This window comes from Fusarium musae, chromosome 9 (genome assembly GCF_019915245.1).
Source record: "Fusarium musae strain F31 chromosome 9, whole genome shotgun sequence".
Lineage (NCBI taxonomy): Eukaryota > Fungi > Ascomycota > Sordariomycetes > Hypocreales > Nectriaceae > Fusarium > Fusarium musae.
Window position 1 is genome coordinate 938,777 of NC_058395.1, and position 19,518 is coordinate 958,294.

Genomic DNA, 19,518 nt, shown 5'->3' on the forward strand with positions numbered 1-19,518 from the left:
GTATCAGCCGAACGCAAGGATTATTGTGACTTTGTGGGAGTAAGAGTGCAAAATTCTCATGCAGAGTGGCAGAAGCAGGAAACAAAAGACGTAAATTAAACGAGGAATTCTGCATGTTGAGCGACAGACCAAAAAGAATATGTGGATGGGCTTCTAATTGAAGTTGAGGGTTGCAATGATTGGGGTTATTGCATTTTGGTAGTCTTAAGAAACAGAAAGGTAACACAAAAAGTTGAAAAGATCCAATAGACTTCTGTCGAAAGACTAGACAACGCTTGTCGTGGTGATTCACGCCTATGATTGAAATACGTCTGAATGAAGCAAGCGGCTGCCTTGAATGGTCGGATAATGATGGGACTTGAAATAGTTCGTGTTTCTTTCTACACTGGTCTGATCCATTTTCAACTAACCTCCTGCTCTTCGTCCCTAATAAAATCAGAATAGCCTCCACTGCCTATCCAAACCTCCCATCACCCCTCCCTTTTGCATTGATGAATATCCTCACGTGACGAGAGAACCGACAGGCTGTGCGGGTGTAAATAGCGAACAACAGGTGTCAAAGAGAAGAAGAAGAAGAAGAAGAAGATAAACAAGGCTCGTATGTGTGAAATAGAAATGGGTACAAAAAAAAAGAGAAACAAAGCCGTTGGGGCTACTCGATGAAAGGGGAAAGTGTGTGGTATCATGCGTAGTTACATAGTTGAACATGTGAAGAGAACACAAATAGAAAATTATGTGAAAGGCTCTTGAGTTGAGCGTGTTTAAAAGGGAATATACAACGTCTGGTAGGAGCGTCGAGGAATGTGAGAATCCTCGACATCAAGTGTAGAAAGAAACATCTGGCGGTTGATCAGACACTCAAGCCGGTAGTATACACTCTGAAGCCAAGATGTAGTAGATGGATAGGTGGGGGTGTCGTAAGGCCATTAACGTATCGCGAGACGTGGAAGGCAGTTTGTGGCGGGCGGCAAGATGATTGCCATCTATATGTAACAGAGAAAATGGACGAATGGGAGCCAACGTATGGTGTGGCTCGCGTTTGATGGTACCGTAGACTCGTCTCAGACGTTGCGGCAAAGATCTGGGCATCAAATCACAGACTGAATGAGGTAGCGTGTCTGGCGTGAGCCTCTTGAAGGACTGTTTCAGTTGTTAGCATATGTCATAAACCACGCAAATCGGCGACACTTACTGTCAAGAATACCCATCTGTCCGGAACGGTCCATGCACGCCAGTTGCACGCTACTACCGTCAACCAAGTCTAGGACAACACTGTTGGGCAACTCCTGAACCTCGACATCAGGGATGTAGGGAGGTCGGAAGTCACTCATGTGGTAGCGCTTCGTGCCTTGAGCGGTGCGGCTGCTCTGAGCCGGGAGAGCGCTCAAAATGAGGAAACCCTGAGAGTCCAGACACATGTTACGTCGCTTCCAAAGAAGGTTGTCAGGGAACTGCACATTGACATCACCCATGAAGGACACGATGGATGGGGGGCCGGCAGTAGTCGCAGGTCGAACAGGCTCTGCCATCTCTTCGTGCACAGTTGGCGAGAGGATAGTAGGTGGCGTGGTCTTACCACGTGAACTGGAAAGGGATGATAGACGACGCATGAATCGACCAGCCCTTGACTTCTTCTTCTCACTGTTTGACTTTTCGTCACCGGAGGCTGAGCTCTCAGTAGTAGCTGTAGGGGAAAGCACGTTGTCCCTGTCGCGACTGATGGATGACCGTCGGCTGCTGATTGAAAGCCGCTTGCCCTGGTGAATTGAAGGAGGGCGGGTGGGGGACTGTGAGCCCTTGGCACCACCTGCATCAGACGATGGCGAAGTGAGGGACCTACGGCGGTCGTTGATGAAGTCTCTCACGACACTTAGAGAAGACCGCCGAGAGTGGTCTTCCTTATCCCGACTCTTCGACTCTGATCGGCGGCCTTCCTTAGACATACGGCGCTCAAGAATCGTCTCCTTAGAAAGCTCAAGGGCTGCAGGGGTCCATACTGGTGAAGCCTTCTGGTGATCCACCAGGAGAGGAGACTCCTTAAGTTCCACTGGGCTGAACTCTGATGGATCCTTTGGTGGTTCAAGTGATTTGGCTGCGTTCTGACTCGGGTCTCGTACTATTCTAGCAGTGACCGAGATCGACTCAGGCGAGCCGCCGTGCTCTTGCGCATGTGCTTCGAACTTAGACAGGCGACTGGCAACAGAGTTAGAGCGCTGCCTGTGAGATTTTCTAGCTCTATCAGGTGACTCGTCTCGAGAACCAGATCGTGAAGGTGGTGTTCGCAGATTTTGGCGGTTGAAAGAGCTAGCTCGATCGGCAATGGATGGAGACCGAGTTGGCTCACGACTTCTTCGCACAGAGAAGAATGCCGAAGATGGCCTCTCTCGGCTTGAGGGAGTAGGTGTAGGGCTGAGAGTGTTCTCACCAGTGTGGGCTGAGAGCTTTTCAAGAGCTTTGATACGTTGCGAGATACTTGATCCCACAGTAGATTTCCTAGTCAGACTGGGTCCGTTAGGCTGCTGGGCAACCTTGTGCAAGTAAGCAGCTCCTGAGCTCACAGATCGCGCCGAGCTTGTGGTGACATCGCCAGGGACAAGAAGCTTGCCGTGGACAGGGTTCGAGACGGTGCGGACGATGGTCGGAGATCGTTCGCCCTTTGTTGGGCTAGGGAAAACTGGAGTGACAGGGCTCTTAGCAACAGTCATCGGTTTCGCCTCATGAAGAGTTGCGCTATGCAGCTCTTCCATCAAGTCCTCATCGTCAGATAGACGGTCCTTGTCTTCGGCAAAGTCCGTTTTGATAGGCTCGATATTGGTCTTGCGCTTTTGCTGCTTTGTTTCGGGCAGCTCCTCGTTGTTTTCCTCCTCCTCATCCTTTTCTGTTACGATGATGGGACTATTCTGGCGAGTACTTCGGTTAGGGGAGTTAGATGCGGGAGTTGGTTCCGTCTTCAGATCCTGAGTCGAGAACTTCGATTTGAGGATCTTGGATGTGTCAATAGTGGGGGACAGCGGCTCGTCCACTTTGCTGATGTTGGCCGAAACCTCAGTTGTCTCCAATGCGTCAGGAGCATGGTCCGTTGTGGGCTGGCTGCTAGTAGTAGAGACTGTCGTTTCAAGAGCTGAAATACTGGTACCAGTGTCTGATAAAGGCTCTGGCGTTGTATTCTCAATCTTCTCATCGTCCTTGCTTGGAACGGAGTCAATCACTGGCGTCAACTCTTCAGCGGCAGCAATTTCTTCACTTGTTTCTGTATCAGAGACTTCGACATTGTCAACTTTCTCGCCTTCGTCCGAGTCATGTTCATCTTCGTTCTTTGGGTGCAGGGTTTCGTCTGTTGATTCGGAAAGCGAAGATGCCTTGGTGGAAATCTCCGGTTCTGAAGATGCAATGACTGGGCTATCAGGGTGAGAATCGGTCTGAGCAAGATCGGAAGCTTGATCATTATTCATGGACGCGGAAGACGCATCCAGTCCAATACCAGAGTCGGCATTTGAGATGGATGGGTGGTCGGATTCCGTTTCGTGTTGAGTTTCATGATCCTCTACTCGGTCTGTAGATGAATGGTCATCGCTAGGTCTGGGGGATTCGAGAGGAGGTGATGGAGCACCCGCCGCCTCAGCTACCATATTCGCCTTCTTTTTCTCTCGGAGCTTCATAGCCTTCATTAACCTCGCCTTTTCCGGTGAAATGGTCGGTTTGGCGGGTGGAGGCATAGGCAAAACAGGGGAGCCAGGGATAGATACTCCAGAGCTTGTTGCGGGGCGCGTGAGTTCTGTATGCACAATTTGTAGTCCGTCCTGTTCGGTCACTGTGTCTTTGTCCTCGACAGAAGTATTCTCGGCGGTGGCGGGGCCGTCCCTATTCTTCTCTTTCTTGGAGCCCTTACCAAACAATTTAAAGCCGGAAGGCATCTGAGAAACGGGGCGATACGTGCTGGCAGTGCGTGGTCTTCCGTTTGTATCAAGCGAGGGGCGCGGTCCAAGCTTCACTTTAGGCTTTCCGTAGTTGTATAATGAATAGGAATACAAGTCGGGTCGGCCAGATTGCGATGACATTCGCGACTGTGCTTCTGATTGAGAAGGAGAAACGGGCCTGTCATCAGCGCCAACGAAGTTGGGTAGCTCAGATGTTGAAGCGTCAGTGAATTTAGTATGCTCTGGAGATGCGGCAAGCTCTGAGTTTAGCATGACTGTCTCTGTAGGCAAGACAGTGTCATGGCTTGTCTTGGCTGTCTTAGGTCGAATGTCGCCGTCTTCGTCGTCCTCGGCAACTGATTGGCGTTTTGTGGCGCGGTGTTGCTGCTCCTCTTCCTCCTCCTCCGCAATCTCCATTAATCGTCTTCGGCGTAACGAGCTTGAAGATGATGAATTTGACCCTGAAGCGGCATGCAGGGAGCATGCGGCCGATAGTTTCGTATCCTTGAGTTCCTTGGCTTCGGTGATTTCGAAAATGGTATCGTAGGGTGAGAATCGGTCGCAGACGGCGTTGAAGTGAACAGCTACTCTCGCTGTATATCGAAAACGTGTCAGTGTATCAAGTCGCGAACGGACATATCTACGCGAGAGGAGACACTGGGTACGGACCTTGGATAAGACGAGAGCAATCTTCAGGCAGATACTTGATTACCACGTTCCTTCTTCGATATCTCAAGAAGCCGTAGAGAGGGCTCGTCTCCTCGTATCCAGCGACATTGTTGCGCACTTCGACCACGCCGCCGGAGCCGCGACCTAACAATTCGACTTCATCGCGACTCGCATACTTGAGGAGGAACCTGAATATTTAGCCAACGGTCCCCTTCTAGAATATTGGAATGATTGTTGAACGTACCATCCTCCTGGTTCGGCGACAGCGGCCTCGTGGGCTTCCTGAACCTTTGGATCGTCCAAGCCATTCAACGACATGGTGTCTCTGTTACAAGTAGATCAAAGAGAGACAAAGCGGGAAAAAAAGAGCGGGAGCTGGAAAGGCTAAATTGACGCCGCCGACTTGCAAGGTCGAAAAAATTAATTAATAGAAAGGAGCGAAAGGAAAGGCAAGCAGAAGCACAAAAGCAGCTGCAAATGGGTCGAGCAAAGATGCTCTAGGCTCGGTCGAGATTCGAAAAGACGAGATTCGAGGACGAGGTCGAAAAGGCAAAAGGCGAAAGGGAAAGAAAGAGAAGACCTAGAAATGAAGCTCTCCCGAAAGACGGGGGAATCTGCCAAATCAGTCGAGAGGGTAGTAGAGCTAGTCCACTCCAGTATACTTCGGGGTCGTTTCGAGTCGAGATGCCTGGCGACTGGATGAGGTTTGGCGGGTGGGAATTGGTGGGTGGGTGCCTCTACCTTAGCACCTGCGGGTCAAGGGGCGGGCAGCACCAGATTTCAGGGGCAAGGCTGTCCAGTTGACATGGATCTCGGTATATCTAATGAGATAATAACCATGAGCCCAATGAGTAGAATTGTGTTGGTCTGTTGCGTTCTTTGCGTTGTTTGTTTGTCTTTTGTGTGTATGCCAAGTTTATCCGATATTCATTAGAGAGAACAAAAGTTTCATTCTTCAACTTTGGTTCTGTTTCTTCCAAACCCACGTTCTCTGATGAGGACCGTTGCAAGTCCCCCCCCAGGTTGAGGCGGCGATCAATCGATGGGCACGGAGTAAGGTAGGTAAAGATATTAAACTCAGCAGTAGGTAGCAAATAAGATCGGGTAACACACAACAGGTGCTTTTTCACATCATGGGCCGAGACATATACTCAAACAGAAGAAGAAGAAAAGCATGGCACCACTCCAAAAGAATGGAAAAGAGAAAGATTCTGGCACACCAACACTTGATAAATCGTCCTGGTCATGACATGAATAAAATGTCAATCAATTACTCCAATGTTGACCATTAGAGTGCAAATTGCGCGCCAGCCAAAAAGGGAGTCTCGCGCTGGAATGAATGATGAATAGCGTCTTGGGTTCCTGTCAGGGATCGGGTATCCAGAACTACTATACCCAACTTGGCAGTAGAGGCCATCACACAAAGTTGCGAGCACCAAGGCGATACAGTGCTACTGAGCGACGACTTAGGGTTGGCTGCATGACAAGAACCAATAAATTTTGACGAAACAATTAGTAGATTCCACCTCAAAGTAGGTAGGTAACTTGTACATAGACGAGAAGAGCTGTGTCATGAAACGAAACGGCGATAACTAGACGAGATGACGATTTAGCCTCATCTCTCTTGTCGTCTCGTACAATAGGTATTTGTTGACACAGGCATCTTATGTATCAAGAGTTGACGATGTAAACAGCCAGACAAGAAAAAGCATCACCATGACTCGCAGGGTTCAATACTCATCCTCTATCAAAATCAATCTAAGTTTAATCCAGAGTTCCAATTCTAGTAGATCAAAGCCACCATCAAAAAGCCTCCAAAGCCACTCGAGCAACAAATGGACGTAACCTCCCCTCCCGCCCCGGCTTCTCCACCCCAATCTAAATTGACATGCAAGGTAAATACATTTTGGCGTTGGTTTTTACCGACTCCGGAACGTTTGGAAGCAGAACCCGTCGCCTTGTCAACATACGTCAGAGACTCAGGATACGTGCAACCGTTGGCACGCGACGGGGTCGTATACATACGCTCAACGAGAGATTGTTTGGTCGGTCCCAATTACGACTGTCTGCGACTTAGTGGGCGGCACCGTAATTGCCAATCACTTGTAGTCAATAGAATGGAGCTTGACCCCAAACTAGCGATTCAGTATCCGTGCCAGTCTATCCCTATCCCTTGACTAGAAGGATGGAAGCTCAGTCGAAGCATCCTAGAACAAATAGTGGGATCCATACCTACCTACTTAGGTTGCCTACTTGCTTTAATCGAAGCATTCAACACGAGCCGCGTTGGCTGTATAGGCCTGACAAGATTGTACATCAACATTACAACACGGATATAGAGAGGCATAGCTTTCTTACGACAGTAGATGGCAATACTACATAGATAACCTAGCAACAAGTATCAGATACAATGAATGAACTCGAAAGATCGACTCTTGTTCCAAGTCGTAATCATGTTAATATCAATACACCATTGTACCGCATCAGCAGTGTCACCCCTCCTTTCGCATGTACGAGGGCGCTCCTCAGCTAACCTATAAAACCAACCCAAGGCTGATCAAGCTCCTTTCAGCTCTGTGTAAACCCACTCAAGACATGAATCCCATCACAGCACCTTGTATGCACATCGCATCACCGCACTTTACAAGCCCTGATCCAAGGAGATGGGGAGTGGTCCAGGTGGAGAGACGAACAACCCACCAGATCCTTATCCTGTTCTCACTGAATGGTGAAGCTCTTGCTCTGAGACCAACTAAGGAGTCTGGGGTGTGTCCATAGTGCCTCATGTCTACCCAGTGTATTTGAATTATGCCTGTCCAGCGGGCTTCTCTTCCGCCGGCTTGTCTGCGGCTGGTTTATCCTTGCGGGCCTCTTCAACAGCGGCCTTATTCAATATAGGAACCTCATCCGATTTTGGATCTGCAACATGGGGAGGCTCCTCTGTAACCACTTCATCCAGTGAAGTTGGCACAAAATTCCCTTCCTGAACAGCTATAGGAGGCTCGGATTGGGGCGCGTTGCTAGTCGCTGATACACCGACGGCGGGCGTGCTACCGTCTGCAATCTTTTGTTTAGTCTCGCTGACAATCTTGTCTGCCTCACTGACCTGGGACGCTGCACCTTCCACCTCAACTGCAGCCTCCTTGTTCTGGTCCAGTCGGACGACCATGCAAGACAGGTTGTCAGTGCTGAAGCGGTTTAGTGCATAGTCAACAAGCTGCTTTGAGGCCGATACGGGATCCTCAACATTGCGCACGAGATCAACCGCTTCCTGGTCACTACATACGTCCCAAATCTGTGGTTGTTAGCATCTCGTGATTTCCACTTGCATCTGAGGCTCAACTTACTCCGTCGCAAGCAATGATAATGAACTCGTCACTATCAGCCTGAATGACTGTCTCGGTGGTATAAGGGTGACCAGTGACAAGCTTCTTCATGTAGGCATCACCAAGAGCCCGGGTTACAGCCAGAACACCGTTGACACGGTTATTCAGAATCAAGCCTCCGGCCGCGGCGATTCTTTTACCCTCGACTTCATCACTGCCCTTGTGGTCGTAAGAAAGTCTCAGAGCCTTTCCACCTCGGCAAAGAATGATACGGGCATCACCAACATTTGCGGTGTACAGTACCCTTTGTCGTCCACTGCCCTTTCCTTTTGAATTTGTAGCTTTGGTTGCCTCCTTATTCGAAGCTCCATCTTTTGCCTTGTCCATCTCAACAGGCTCTTCCGGCCTAGCGGACTTGATGGCTGATCGATCATTCGACGCTCTATCCTCCCAGCGTAAGACTGCGACAGCTGCAGTGCAACCGCTGTTCTTTAGGGGCAGCTTTTCCAACTGTGCATCAGCGGCTGTAAAGGCCTGGTCTAACACTTCAGGAATCAGAGCATTGGGGTTTTTGCGTATGATATCCTCCAGAATAAGGTGCAGCTTTTTGCCACACCAGTCGGCTGCAAATGTACCAGCATGTCCGTCAAAAATAGCAAAGTAACCATTGTCTGACTCAACCATGTCGGAGGAAACAGATTCCCGATCCTCGCCTTCAGGCTTGTCCTTTAAAGACACATCGTTTAAGGCTGGAGTCTGCACAAAATTATAAAGAAAAGCATGAGTATCTTCCATAGTACGACGGCATTTCTTGTTCCTATCTTCCCAAACACCAACGCGGAACGTAGACTTGGGACCCGGCATGGATTCCCCGGCAGAGTTATTATGTTGACCCTGGGGGACTGCAAGAGCAGGATCCTGTTTGCCAAGCTTCTGGAGAGGTGTCTGGGAGCTTACTTCAGAGCCCCCACTGCGACTACTCTGGGAGAAGTTGAGCGAGTTTTTGGCAGAGGCCAGAAGACTGCTGGCCCGACTACTAACGCTGCTACTTCTGCGTTTCTTGTCGGTCGATCCACCGGTATCTTGTCGAGTAGGGGGGCTGCCATTTCCACTGCGCTTCTCACCGCTTGCAGCCTGATCAGTTGTCTTAATTGGAGCCGGAGCGCTGGGGCCTGGGCCAGGTTCGGGAGAAGGGGATTTATCGGATTTTGAATCGCTCTCGGATTTGTTGCCCGCTGAGTTGTTTGAACTGCCACCAAACATTCTATTCAGCAGACTTCCTCCAGTTGAGGAGAGACTGCGACGCTTGTTGCTCGCCAGCTTGTGTTAGGGACAAGAGAATACTAGGTGGCGTTGCGCAGAGAGGTGATGTCAGCACTGTTGATGCTGTTGAAGGCTGAAGCTTGGTATCGGTTCTATCGTCGTCGGAGTAGGACTTTGCAGAATCGCTACACGCGAGCGTTGCGGGTAGCTGTGGAAGTATACCGTCGTAGTAAGGGTAGAGGGTGGGGTGCTGGTCGAGACCAGCTTGGCGTGTTTAATTCGTCGGCGCAAGACGGACCTGTAAGAGTTAGAGAGGATGTACCGAGAACATCATTCTATTTCGCCAAAGATGATAGATAAACAAGAACAGGAATAGAACAATGAGTGCGTGCAGGCGTAAGGAAAACGTTGATGATGTAGCTTAGCGCGCGGGCTGATAAGTATGACTTCTGTTGTCCCCTCGGTGATAGTTGTTGGAGATGACCACAGCTCACACCATTGGGACTATCAGATCGCGGGGACAGAACCATACTTAAACTCGATACAGCACCAATGAATCGTGCCGACCGTTGGGTCTAATGAGGTAGAGGCATGATGCTGAGCGCATCGTAATTCAAGAAACGTGACGTAGACGCCACAAGGGAAACGGCTGCGCTGGCGGGGAATAGGTAATCATAGATCTGATAATCCACGAGTCCAATAAACAGGATCATACTGCGGCTAGAGCTCAGAACAGAGGGAACACAGGCATCCACGTATCGAAGTAACTTGATAGTTCTTCCAATAAAGCAGTGCAGCACGTTGAGAGGAGTAGTAAATGAACGTACCTGGCGCTGAATGTGGAAAGACTATTGCAACACTGGAAAGTTGAACTTGAAAGTGTTCAGAGGACAGAGAGGGACGTCCTGCAAGGCAAGCGGATCAAGTTAAGGATTTAATACAACCCAGCGAGTCTACAGAAAGTCGTGTCGTAGTTGATGAAGAGTTGGCAAGGTTGCTCCAGGACGTTTCGTTCGTTAGATGAATTAGCTGGGCTAATAAAGTACTAGAACCAGAGGTGAATGAATGGATGGAGTGGAGGGCGCAGCTACCTGACGCACTGCAGCTGGTGTAACGGGGGCGAATTGGTGAGCGTCAGTGGGGGCGGGGGCTGCGCTTAAGCTGGAGGTGCCTCAAGATCTGATTGTGCGCTGTGTCTGACTGTTGGCCACTGACGTATCCACGGGCTAGTGACGTTTACTGGTTCACGACCGCGCTGTTTAGCGCTGTGCAGACAAATGGATCTTGGGCAAATTTGGGATTCTCGGCTTTGGGTTTCAATAGAAATGGATGTGTCGATCTTAGCAATGAATCAGCTCTAGCAAACGCATATTGACTGGACCCTGATTTTGCGTGTTAGTTATTGACACGTTTGATATGCGTTTCCAACAATAAGTCGGCTTGAGGGAAGCCATCCTCGCCCCCGAGACATCCGAAACTAGCATCTAAATAATCCCACAATCGCTCTGTCGTCAAGTCAGATGAAACTAACAGGCTCGGAATTAATTTATCCTAAGAACAAATCCGTTCTCATACGTCCAGCTTCTTTCCCCCAAAGCCGTTGCCGGCTGTACACGTGGAAGTCTGGGGCTGCCATCAAAGCCATACTCAGATAGGTTGCCCGTTTACGGATATTGGGAACTATACTGTTTTGTGTGACCCAGTAGGTTCTACTTTGCCCATTGTCCAAATCGAGGATGTTTACAGGGCGAGTATATCAACACAAAGTGAAGTAAACGCAAATCGACTGCCCAGTTGGTCAAGCGTTGTCCACGTTTTCAATAGACTGACAAGCAGCGAGTATTGTTTTCTATAAAGCACAAAACACCTGCAAAGCTGATGGTATGTAAGACAATTCTCCAGACACCAATGCACCGGAACAAACATAGTACCATGAAGCTCCCTTCCTTCTTCCTGTGGCCAAAGATCGATTATGACATCGGACATACGACCATCTTCTGTGGCCTGAAGGGTCCAAATATCGCGAGCGAACCCTCCTTCCCACTGTAATGGCGGTGGCCGTTGAAACAAAACTTCTAATGTTTCAAGGAAGCCCTGCCTGCTCGTCTATTTTCGCAAACTGTCCAGTCTTGCTTGAAGGTCGTCGTCAACAGGATCACCGCCGCCGCCGCCTCCGCCACCAACCGCCTGAGCGATCTTACCCTCAGGTACCGCTGCGGTTCCCAGGGCGGTAGGTGTTTCACCGAGCTGTGATTGTATTAGCAAGAATGTTGCATAGCATCACCTTTATAACTTACCGCCTGGTTAAAGTCCACACCAATCTCTTCCAAGACTTGCTCTACCACCTCGTCGCCTTCTTCTTCGATTCCCACGTCCATGGCATCATCAATGGCATCGTCCATCATCTCTTGTCGTTGGTCCATGATATCGTTTTCGCGTTCAAACTCCATGGCGATTCGTTGAAGCTGGGGAAGATTCATTGATTTATTCATGCTTCCCAATGCCATGGTAGCGCCCTTCATAGCCTGCATCATCTGCTCGTTCGTTCTGTATGTCTGTGTCGCATCCAGTTAGCCTCTGATCTACGCTCGTATCCAATATATGCAATTACCTGAAGGCGGAGCGAAATCTTTTGTAATTGACTGCGCATGCTGTAAAACTTCTCAACGTATCGCCTCGTACGGACCAAATCCTTGGCCTGAATCTTGCAAGCTCCCATCTGCCCATTCTTGGCGCTCGTTTTGATTTGTTGAATAAGGGTCTTCTCTTGCTTCTCCAGCTTAACGCGCATCTGATCAAGTTCACGGATGGCCTTGTCTAGCATGCGCTGGTTCTTGCGTAGACGCTCCGCCGGCGTCATGCGCTTTCCGAATGCCCATTCGAGGATCTATATCGTGAGTGAATTAGCCATCATGGGCGCGCCGCATTGTCGCACGACACCGCTGTTCTTACATTCATGATGTGCGGGGGTAGAGGTGGTTGAGGGATGAAAGAGGGTATATATGTCTTGGTAAAGAGAGGTCGGAGAGTCGTTATAGGGGAAGAGTCCTTGCGAATGGTAAATAAGTAGGCGGCAGAAATGCGCAAGGCAGCGAGAAAAAGATCAAGCCTTGATCCAGATGCGTGGTAAGAGTCGACGGCCTTGTCGCGCTACGGATGTCCCGACACTACGTAATCGGACTGAGCCAACCTTGAAAGGCCGCTTCCATTTGCTTGCACTTTGCACGAGACGATACGATACGGCACGATAAGAGCCCGCCTGGTCCAAGCGCCCAAAGTCTCCAGATTTCGCCAATCAAATCGGGAATCGGTACGTAGCAAAAATCATGCAGAAATGGGTCGTTGGACTGACTTGTCAATGATTCTTATTCGCCTCTCCAACCGACCGCCATAATTACATCGGCAACACGGTTCCAAGGATATTTTCTTCCCCTCGCTCCTCATCCAAAATATGCCGCTCGAACTGCTACGGACCGATTCAACATGAGCCAAGATTATTTCAGTGGTAACGGAAAGGGCAAGGCCCGACTGCACCAGGAGCCCGATTCTGATGGTGACAATGATCATGGCTATTCCGACGCGCCCACCAGCAACCACTCTTCTCCGCCACCCACAAACTCGTCCTCTTCTCGGGTCCAGTATATGACTGTCGGAAATGGTATGACATCTGAACATGCTGCCCGGCTTCAGAGCATGCTTGACGTCGACTCAGGCTACGGTGGAAGTATAGCTGGCGATGACCGTTCCATGAGTTCCGCCGCAGCATGGGATATGGCAATGCATCACGACCGACCTGCGTCGGGTGCTGTGCATCAGATGTGGTATAATGCCCATCGTGCTACCCTCGGTCGTTCCATCAACAAGGTGCTCGAACTGCTTCAAAATCTACAAGAAATGAACGCTTCCTGGCCCGCACATTATCCTTCCGTTCAACGAGCTCGCCGCGACTCCTCCGAATACTCCTCACGGCCCGCCTTTGCCCATGCCCACACGGGTATGGAAGGCAAAGGCTCGTCCTCTTTCCGAAACCCTGGTTTAAGACGTGCCATGACGACGTTCGAAGACGGTTCCGCCGAACCGAGTCGAGCCGCTGAGACTCGATCTACACCCGAGCCCCGACTTGTTTCACCACAAATTGCTCAAGAGTTCTCTATTTTGAAGCTCGACCTCAAGCTCGGTGCTCTTCACCAGACCGAGCTTGTGCATTCATTGGAAAAGAGCTCCATCGCATCGCTTCTCGACGGCAAAATTAGTTCCAGTATCAAACATCTACTAGCTCTCCGCGAACGAATCGAGGATACTGCAAGCAAGGTCCTTATCACAGGCGATCTCAATGCTGGCAAGTCAACTTTTTGCAATGCTTTGCTCCGTCGAAAGGTTCTTCCTGAGGATCAGCAGCCTTGCACTGCTATCTTTTGTGAGGTGCTGGATGCTAGGGAGAACTCTGGTGTGGAGGAGGTACATGCGGTGCATAAGAACGTGCCCTACGACCGAAACGATGAGTCGACCTACGATGTTTTCTCACTAAAGGAACTCGAGAACATTGTCATCGACAACGAGACTTACACTCAGTGCAAGATCTACGTCAAGGATAGCCGAAGCATTGACGAATCTCTCCTGAACAATGGCGTGGTGGATATTGCCTTGATCGACGCTCCCGGCCTGAATTCCGATACAACCAAAACGACTGCCATCTTTGCCCGACAGGAGGAGATCGATGTGGTCGTGTTCGTGGTTTCCGCCGCCAACCACTTTACCCAGTCTGCCAAAGAGTTTATTTGGGCTGCTGCTGCTGAGAAGGCCTACATCTTCATTGTTGTGAACGGATTCGATGTGATCCGAGACAAAAAGCGATGTGAGAAGATGGTTCTTGACCAGGTTGCCGGTCTCAGTCCCCGAACCCACAAGGAGTCCTCCGAGCTTGTGCATTTCGTGTCCAGCAACGCCATCCCTGTCGGCCCCTCGCCTCCTGGCGGTCCTGGCGGCAGCGGTAGTTCAAGTGGAGGCAGTGGTGATCCTGGTGATGGTGATGACAAGGGTAAGGGTAAGGATCTTGACAAGGTGCGAGACTTTGAGGCTCTGGAGCAATCGCTGCGAAGATTCGTGCTTGAGAAGCGTGCACGATCGAAGCTTGCACCTGCTCGAACATACCTGCTCAACATATTGAATGATGTCAACACCCTCGCAAATGTCAATCAGGAAGTTGCTCAATCGGAACTGGAGCGAGTGACCCAGGAGTTGAAGGAGCTTGAACCTCAGTTGGAATCCAGTCGAAGGGCAAAGACCGAAGTAAGCGAGTCAGTTGATGCCAACGTTGAGGAAACATGCAAGGACGTCTACGACTACACTCGAAACACTCTTAACTCGGCCATTCTCCATTCTGGAAGCAGCCACTACGATGTACCCTACCCCGGTATCTGGAATGCTTTCCAATATGCAGAGGACCTCAAGGAAGCTATGCTGTCTCGCATCGCAGATTCTGTTTCGAACTGCGAAGAGTATGCTCGCAGAAAGACCGTGTATGGCGTCAATGCTATCAAGCAACTGGGTATCCTGCACGTTGGTGATGAGTTCCAGAATCTCCAATTCCGACCTGATGTTATGTTCCGACGCAAGCGAGATGCTCTTGCTCGCCAGGTCGATATTCCCACAGAACTGATCGACTTTGTCGACTGGACTACCTTGTTACAGCGACAGGAAAAGTTTGCTGGCACTGGTATGGCCCTTACAGTTGCCGGCGCCGTTGTGCCCCGGATGATTGGCATGAACACGTGGATGGACCAGGCTGTCACAGCAACTCGCATCTTGAGCAACGAGAACCTACGCCAGCTCATCATTCCTGGCATTCTCGTGGCTGGTAAGTGAACCATGTAACTTACAAGGATGAAAAGTCACTAACTGTTAATAGCTGTTGCTGCCTCTGCTTATGTTCTGCAGCAGATTCCCAACTCCCTGCCTCCTCGCCTTGCTACAAAGATCTCGACTCAGCTTGCTGAGTTGGATTATGTTCACTCCAACTCCTCTCGCATCTCCTCTTCCGTTCGCAAGGTCCTACGCATTCCGGCTGACAACCTTCGGGTCGGCCTTGACCAAAGCCTCAAGGACTTGAGCGCAAAGCGAGAGGAGACTATCAAGGTCAAGGGCGAGAGTGAGCGCGCCTCTCGCTATTTCCTGAACCTCATCCGCCAGAGCGATAGTGAGCGCGCCAGGGTTGAAGGTGTTGACCTTGAGACTCCGCCAGTTGGCATGCATTGATGATGAGGCTACGGAAATTTGGATGAACACGAGTTAGATGTTGACTGATGAGGTTCACGTTCACGTTTCGGATGCAGATGAAAACCAAAAAAGTACGGCGTTAATGGGCAGGGTCGTTCCATATGTAATGCGATGGAAGAACACGAGATGCTCCTGATTTTGTTTTGATATCAACTTCTCTCCTCATACCTTGTTAGCGAGTCATAGCAGTATGAATTAACTATTGATGCTTCAACCGCTCGATAGCTGTTCGTGGGCGATGCAATACGCCTTGCTAGTAAACACAACTTCACTAGAGTAGACACCTTTCTAATAGCTTATGCCTAAATGATAACGTCGATATTGATACCACATGCATTGGCCTCCTTGCCGTGTCATAACAACTCAGTCCGTGATGAATATTCTTGAACAAGTTGAGGATAAACTTGGTAACTGGACAATTGTAAGATGAGCATAGCAGGTCATGCGACTACTTTTATTTCCTCTCCCAGTTGTAAAGGTCTCAAAGTTTTCTGACGCTCTATAGTCGTGATAGCATGCAAGCTTCGAGCACCACAGCATGACACTCTCATGCAATAGAGATATCAGCTGTCAAACTCACCGTGTCCACATGATATCTCTCAACCTCTCTTTCTCCCGTTCGCCCCCAAATATTCCATCAATAGGCTGTCTGGAAAGCTTACATATAGCCTGGCGATCAAGACCAAAATGTTCCGCCACGAGTCTATATTCGTTAGATAGGGGGCTTCCGAACACGCCCACATCATCAGTCTATAATTATGATCAGTCTTTACTTTTCTCCCTTTGATGAACACAAGTTCAGTAACTTACGCTGAGTGAGATCTTGGGGCCGTTGACACCTCTCCAGTGCCCAAAGTGGTGGCCCTCGAAGCCGCCCAACACCATCCCGGCTCTGACATTGCAGCTCAGGCATAACTCGAGACACAGCCCTCTCTTTGCAATCTCCCTCTTGGTCTCTTCGTCCTCCCAAATCACATGTCCAAGCCTGCCTGGTTCCCAAGAGAGCAGCGTGTTTAACTCCTCTTTCGACCCACTCACCTCAGCTTCGGCAAAGTGTACCGTAATCCCTAAGCCTTTCTTTTTGGCCTCTAGGAACACAGGTGTGAAGACACTTATCTCGCCTGCTGGCCTCGCTGTTGGATCACCGCAGAGATCCAAGCCAACGACTCCCTGCTCACGGTATGTCAGAGCAAGCTCAAGGGTGGAAGCAGCCTGCTCAGGGGTATGTCGTCGATCAACAGCGAGGATCAAGCGAGTGTGCAGTTGAGGGTTCTGAGACTCAAATGACGAGACCACATCAAGGAGAGTTGAGATGTACTGCTCTGCTGAGAGCTGAGGCGTGGTGCGTGGTGTTGTTCGAAGCTCAAGATAACAGACGCCATCATTAAGAAAGTCTTTCAATACAGATTTTGTTGTGTCTCGAACAGATTCCTCATCCGTGATAAGGTTATATATGTAACTGCTGAAGAGCGGGAAGAATCTGTGAAGTGTAGTCAGCTTCCTGTTGCTTCCCATTGATGGAGGCAAGCCTGACGTTTGCAAATTGTAATCGTGTTTCCCTTCAGGCATGACGATCAGAGGATCTTCTAGGTCGGTGCTGCCTGTCTCCTTTTTACGTAGCCATACCTCATGGAGAGCGCGGCGGGAAATGCTCCCAGTCAAATGGGCGTGAAGCTTGTATATAGTCAGTATCAAAAACTGGATCGTGGGGTTCAAAAAACCTCTATCTTTGGCAGTCCGACGAAGTCCATGACTGGCTTTGTTTCGTTCTAGGTGACAGCTACTTATTCAGTGTTAGCTGGGAATATGCAGAGCTTCCAGTTAGTCTGTCGGGGTGCAATTGAGAGAATTGATACTTATCTGTCCATCACAATGCAAGTTAGTGTCAACCAGGATACCTACCCTGAACTTGATGGGGAAACTACTTTGTCACCACAATCATATTACGAGCGATATCTGGGTCGAACGAGCTGCTGTGACTCGAAACTTGTTTTCAATTTCATCACATTCCGTGACTTTCCCATTCATCGTTATCATCTCGAGCAATCCAAGGTACACGTAGAACAAGCTGTGGTTTATATCAAGCTCACACATAAGTCATCAATGCTACAGCTCTAATGTGACAAAATACATGTGAAACCGCCTTTCCTGGAGATGAGATCGCAGCCATTACCAACCCCATCTTATACTTTACACCGGCAACCATGCGCCGTGGATGCGATGCGCTTCTCGTTCCTCCCGGTCAAACCCAGTTGGATCCATCATAGGTCTTCATCGGCCATATACGCCGTAAACAATTATTGTACACATGGAAAGCCGCATTTTCCGGCCCAATAGTGACTGCGCCTAGCAACAAAAGGCACTGTCTAAGATATCCTCATACCCAGAAACGTAAGGTCAAGGTGTTTCGATTGCGTGACTCCAACATATTTGTTTACAGAGAAGGTTGGGCAGGCTTGCCATCGAGGGCGGCGCCAACTTGGTCAGCGGTGCTCTGTTCGGAGCCAACGGTCAAAAGCTCACTGCCGCTTTGTCGCATGTTGTACTCTTGTTCCATAGCAGTGAGCTGTTGATCCTCGGCGAAAGACAGAGCGAAGGGAACACCAAAGAACAGGGCAGAGGTGGTGAGCACCCAAGCGCCCTTGCCACTGAAAGAGAGAACGTTCCAGGCAGCGTTACCGATGGTGTTGGCCTTGCCGGAGATCCATGAGCGAGTAGTTGGGGGGACGATGTCGCGCAGGGCGTATAGTCGCTCAGCGAGAGTCTCTTCTGAAGGATCATAGTCGGACTCGTTGGAAATCTCGGAGTCTACGGGCGTTGTTAGCATGCACAATATTGCGATTAAAGGCGCGGGGTTGCTAATTACCAGTATCAGAGTAGTCGTCATCGTCCTCCTCAACATCGGGACCAGCCTGAGGGTGCTGGAAGTGCTCGTCCTCAACCTCGGTAAGAGTAACCATCTTGAATAGCTGAAGGTCTTGTGTATCGAGTAGTCGATTAATCAAGGTATTAAGAGTTGTTGAAGAGCAGCCTTTGGTGGAGAAGGAATTGCCGAATAGTCGCAGCCCAAATCACAAGGCTTCTGAATATATCGGAATTGGTGGCAGAATCTGGTGAGATAACCGATGTTGACGAATCTCCGCCCGATAAGAAAATCTGTTCTCTCGGTGACTGGTTGATGAGTGGTGGGTTGGCGTTGACGTTGGGCGTCACGATGTCATGGGAGTAATTTTTCTTTGGAAGCTGCTTGAGTGCTCCACTCACAACACCCTGGTTTAGCCGATGAGTTCCGTCACCGGCGACTATCGTCACGTGCACCATCCATATAACATACAATGGCCATTAAGCTCTTACTGCAAAGTACAGGAGGAGCTTTGAGAATGCGAAATGGAACTGTTATCATTATTTGTAATGTAAGGATGTTGGATGAAGTATCTTCAAGGCATCTTCTGGAACAAATTCTAGCCCTTGGTCAGGAACATATTGTGAGTGTTTTGCAGTGAAGCTCCAAGATAATATGGAGTATTGATCTCTGCGTATCCCATCATGTTACGTCCATTCTACAGTAGAGGTGCGCTTCAGAACGGAGTGCTCGAATAGCTCCAGTTTTGGCCAACTCGTCGACACACATACTGGGTAGTGTCGACCACGGCAATGATCCTGCCGCAACCTATTGCAATCGTTCAATGCTGATGATGATATTGGCGGTATAGATGTCACTCAGGAATCCCACGCTGTTCGCTATGACTACGGCAATATTCTGCCGACGTCGTGTGAGCCTTCCACGATGTAATGTGTCTTCTTGGTCAAGATCCATATATGTAGAGTTGGCATTTGGATCTTCCAAGGGACCGCGACACAAATATGCTGCCACACTATTCACCGCAGGGCCATATGGTAATGCTCACTGAACTCGGAAAGAACATGCCAGTCTCTGAGGGAACCAACCTGTGCCTGACATAGAAGACGTGCAAGCAATATCACATTGTGTAGTAGAGAGACAACTTGAGAAGCTCCTATTGCTTCAACTTCTCGGGAAAAATGACATGCCCAAGAGATAAAAGTTG

The 19,518-nt window shown here is 49.6% G+C and overlaps 6 protein-coding genes across 6 annotated transcripts; 1 reads left to right on the forward strand and 5 right to left on the reverse strand.

Moving 5' to 3' along the window:
• Positions 1–1,093: 1,093 nt before the first annotated feature.
• On the reverse strand, positions 1,094–4,904 carry J7337_011570 (uncharacterized protein; the record flags this gene model as incomplete). The annotated part of the gene is made up of 4 exons (XM_044829107.1): positions 1,094–1,140; positions 1,193–4,510; positions 4,587–4,774; positions 4,831–4,904. 4 exons carry the CDS (start codon positions 4,902–4,904, stop codon positions 1,094–1,096), a joined length of 3,627 nt encoding a protein of 1,208 aa, XP_044675782.1.
• Positions 4,905–7,392: 2,488 nt separating this feature from the next.
• J7337_011571 (uncharacterized protein) lies at positions 7,393–9,175 on the reverse strand (the record flags this gene model as incomplete). The annotated part of the gene is made up of 2 exons (XM_044829108.1): positions 7,393–7,881; positions 7,934–9,175. 2 exons carry the CDS (start codon positions 9,173–9,175, stop codon positions 7,393–7,395), a joined length of 1,731 nt encoding a protein of 576 aa, XP_044675783.1.
• A 2,106-nt stretch (positions 9,176–11,281) lies between these two features.
• J7337_011572 (uncharacterized protein) lies at positions 11,282–12,133 on the reverse strand (the record flags this gene model as incomplete). The annotated part of the gene is made up of 4 exons (XM_044829109.1): positions 11,282–11,422; positions 11,473–11,730; positions 11,787–12,062; positions 12,128–12,133. 4 exons carry the CDS (start codon positions 12,131–12,133, stop codon positions 11,282–11,284), a joined length of 681 nt encoding a protein of 226 aa, XP_044675784.1.
• Positions 12,134–12,658: 525 nt separating this feature from the next.
• Positions 12,659–15,430, forward strand: J7337_011573 (uncharacterized protein; the record flags this gene model as incomplete). Its single annotated transcript, XM_044829110.1, has 2 exons — positions 12,659–15,032; positions 15,084–15,430. 2 exons carry the CDS (start codon positions 12,659–12,661, stop codon positions 15,428–15,430), a joined length of 2,721 nt encoding a protein of 906 aa, XP_044675785.1.
• An 819-nt stretch (positions 15,431–16,249) lies between these two features.
• Positions 16,250–16,966, reverse strand: J7337_011574 (uncharacterized protein; the record flags this gene model as incomplete). Its single annotated transcript, XM_044829111.1, has 1 exon — positions 16,250–16,966. One exon carries the CDS (start codon positions 16,964–16,966, stop codon positions 16,250–16,252), a length of 717 nt encoding a protein of 238 aa, XP_044675786.1.
• Positions 16,967–17,885: 919 nt separating this feature from the next.
• J7337_011575 (uncharacterized protein) lies at positions 17,886–18,411 on the reverse strand (the record flags this gene model as incomplete). Its single annotated transcript, XM_044829112.1, has 2 exons — positions 17,886–18,259; positions 18,318–18,411. 2 exons carry the CDS (start codon positions 18,409–18,411, stop codon positions 17,886–17,888), a joined length of 468 nt encoding a protein of 155 aa, XP_044675787.1.
• Between the last annotated feature and the right edge of the window lie 1,107 nt (positions 18,412–19,518).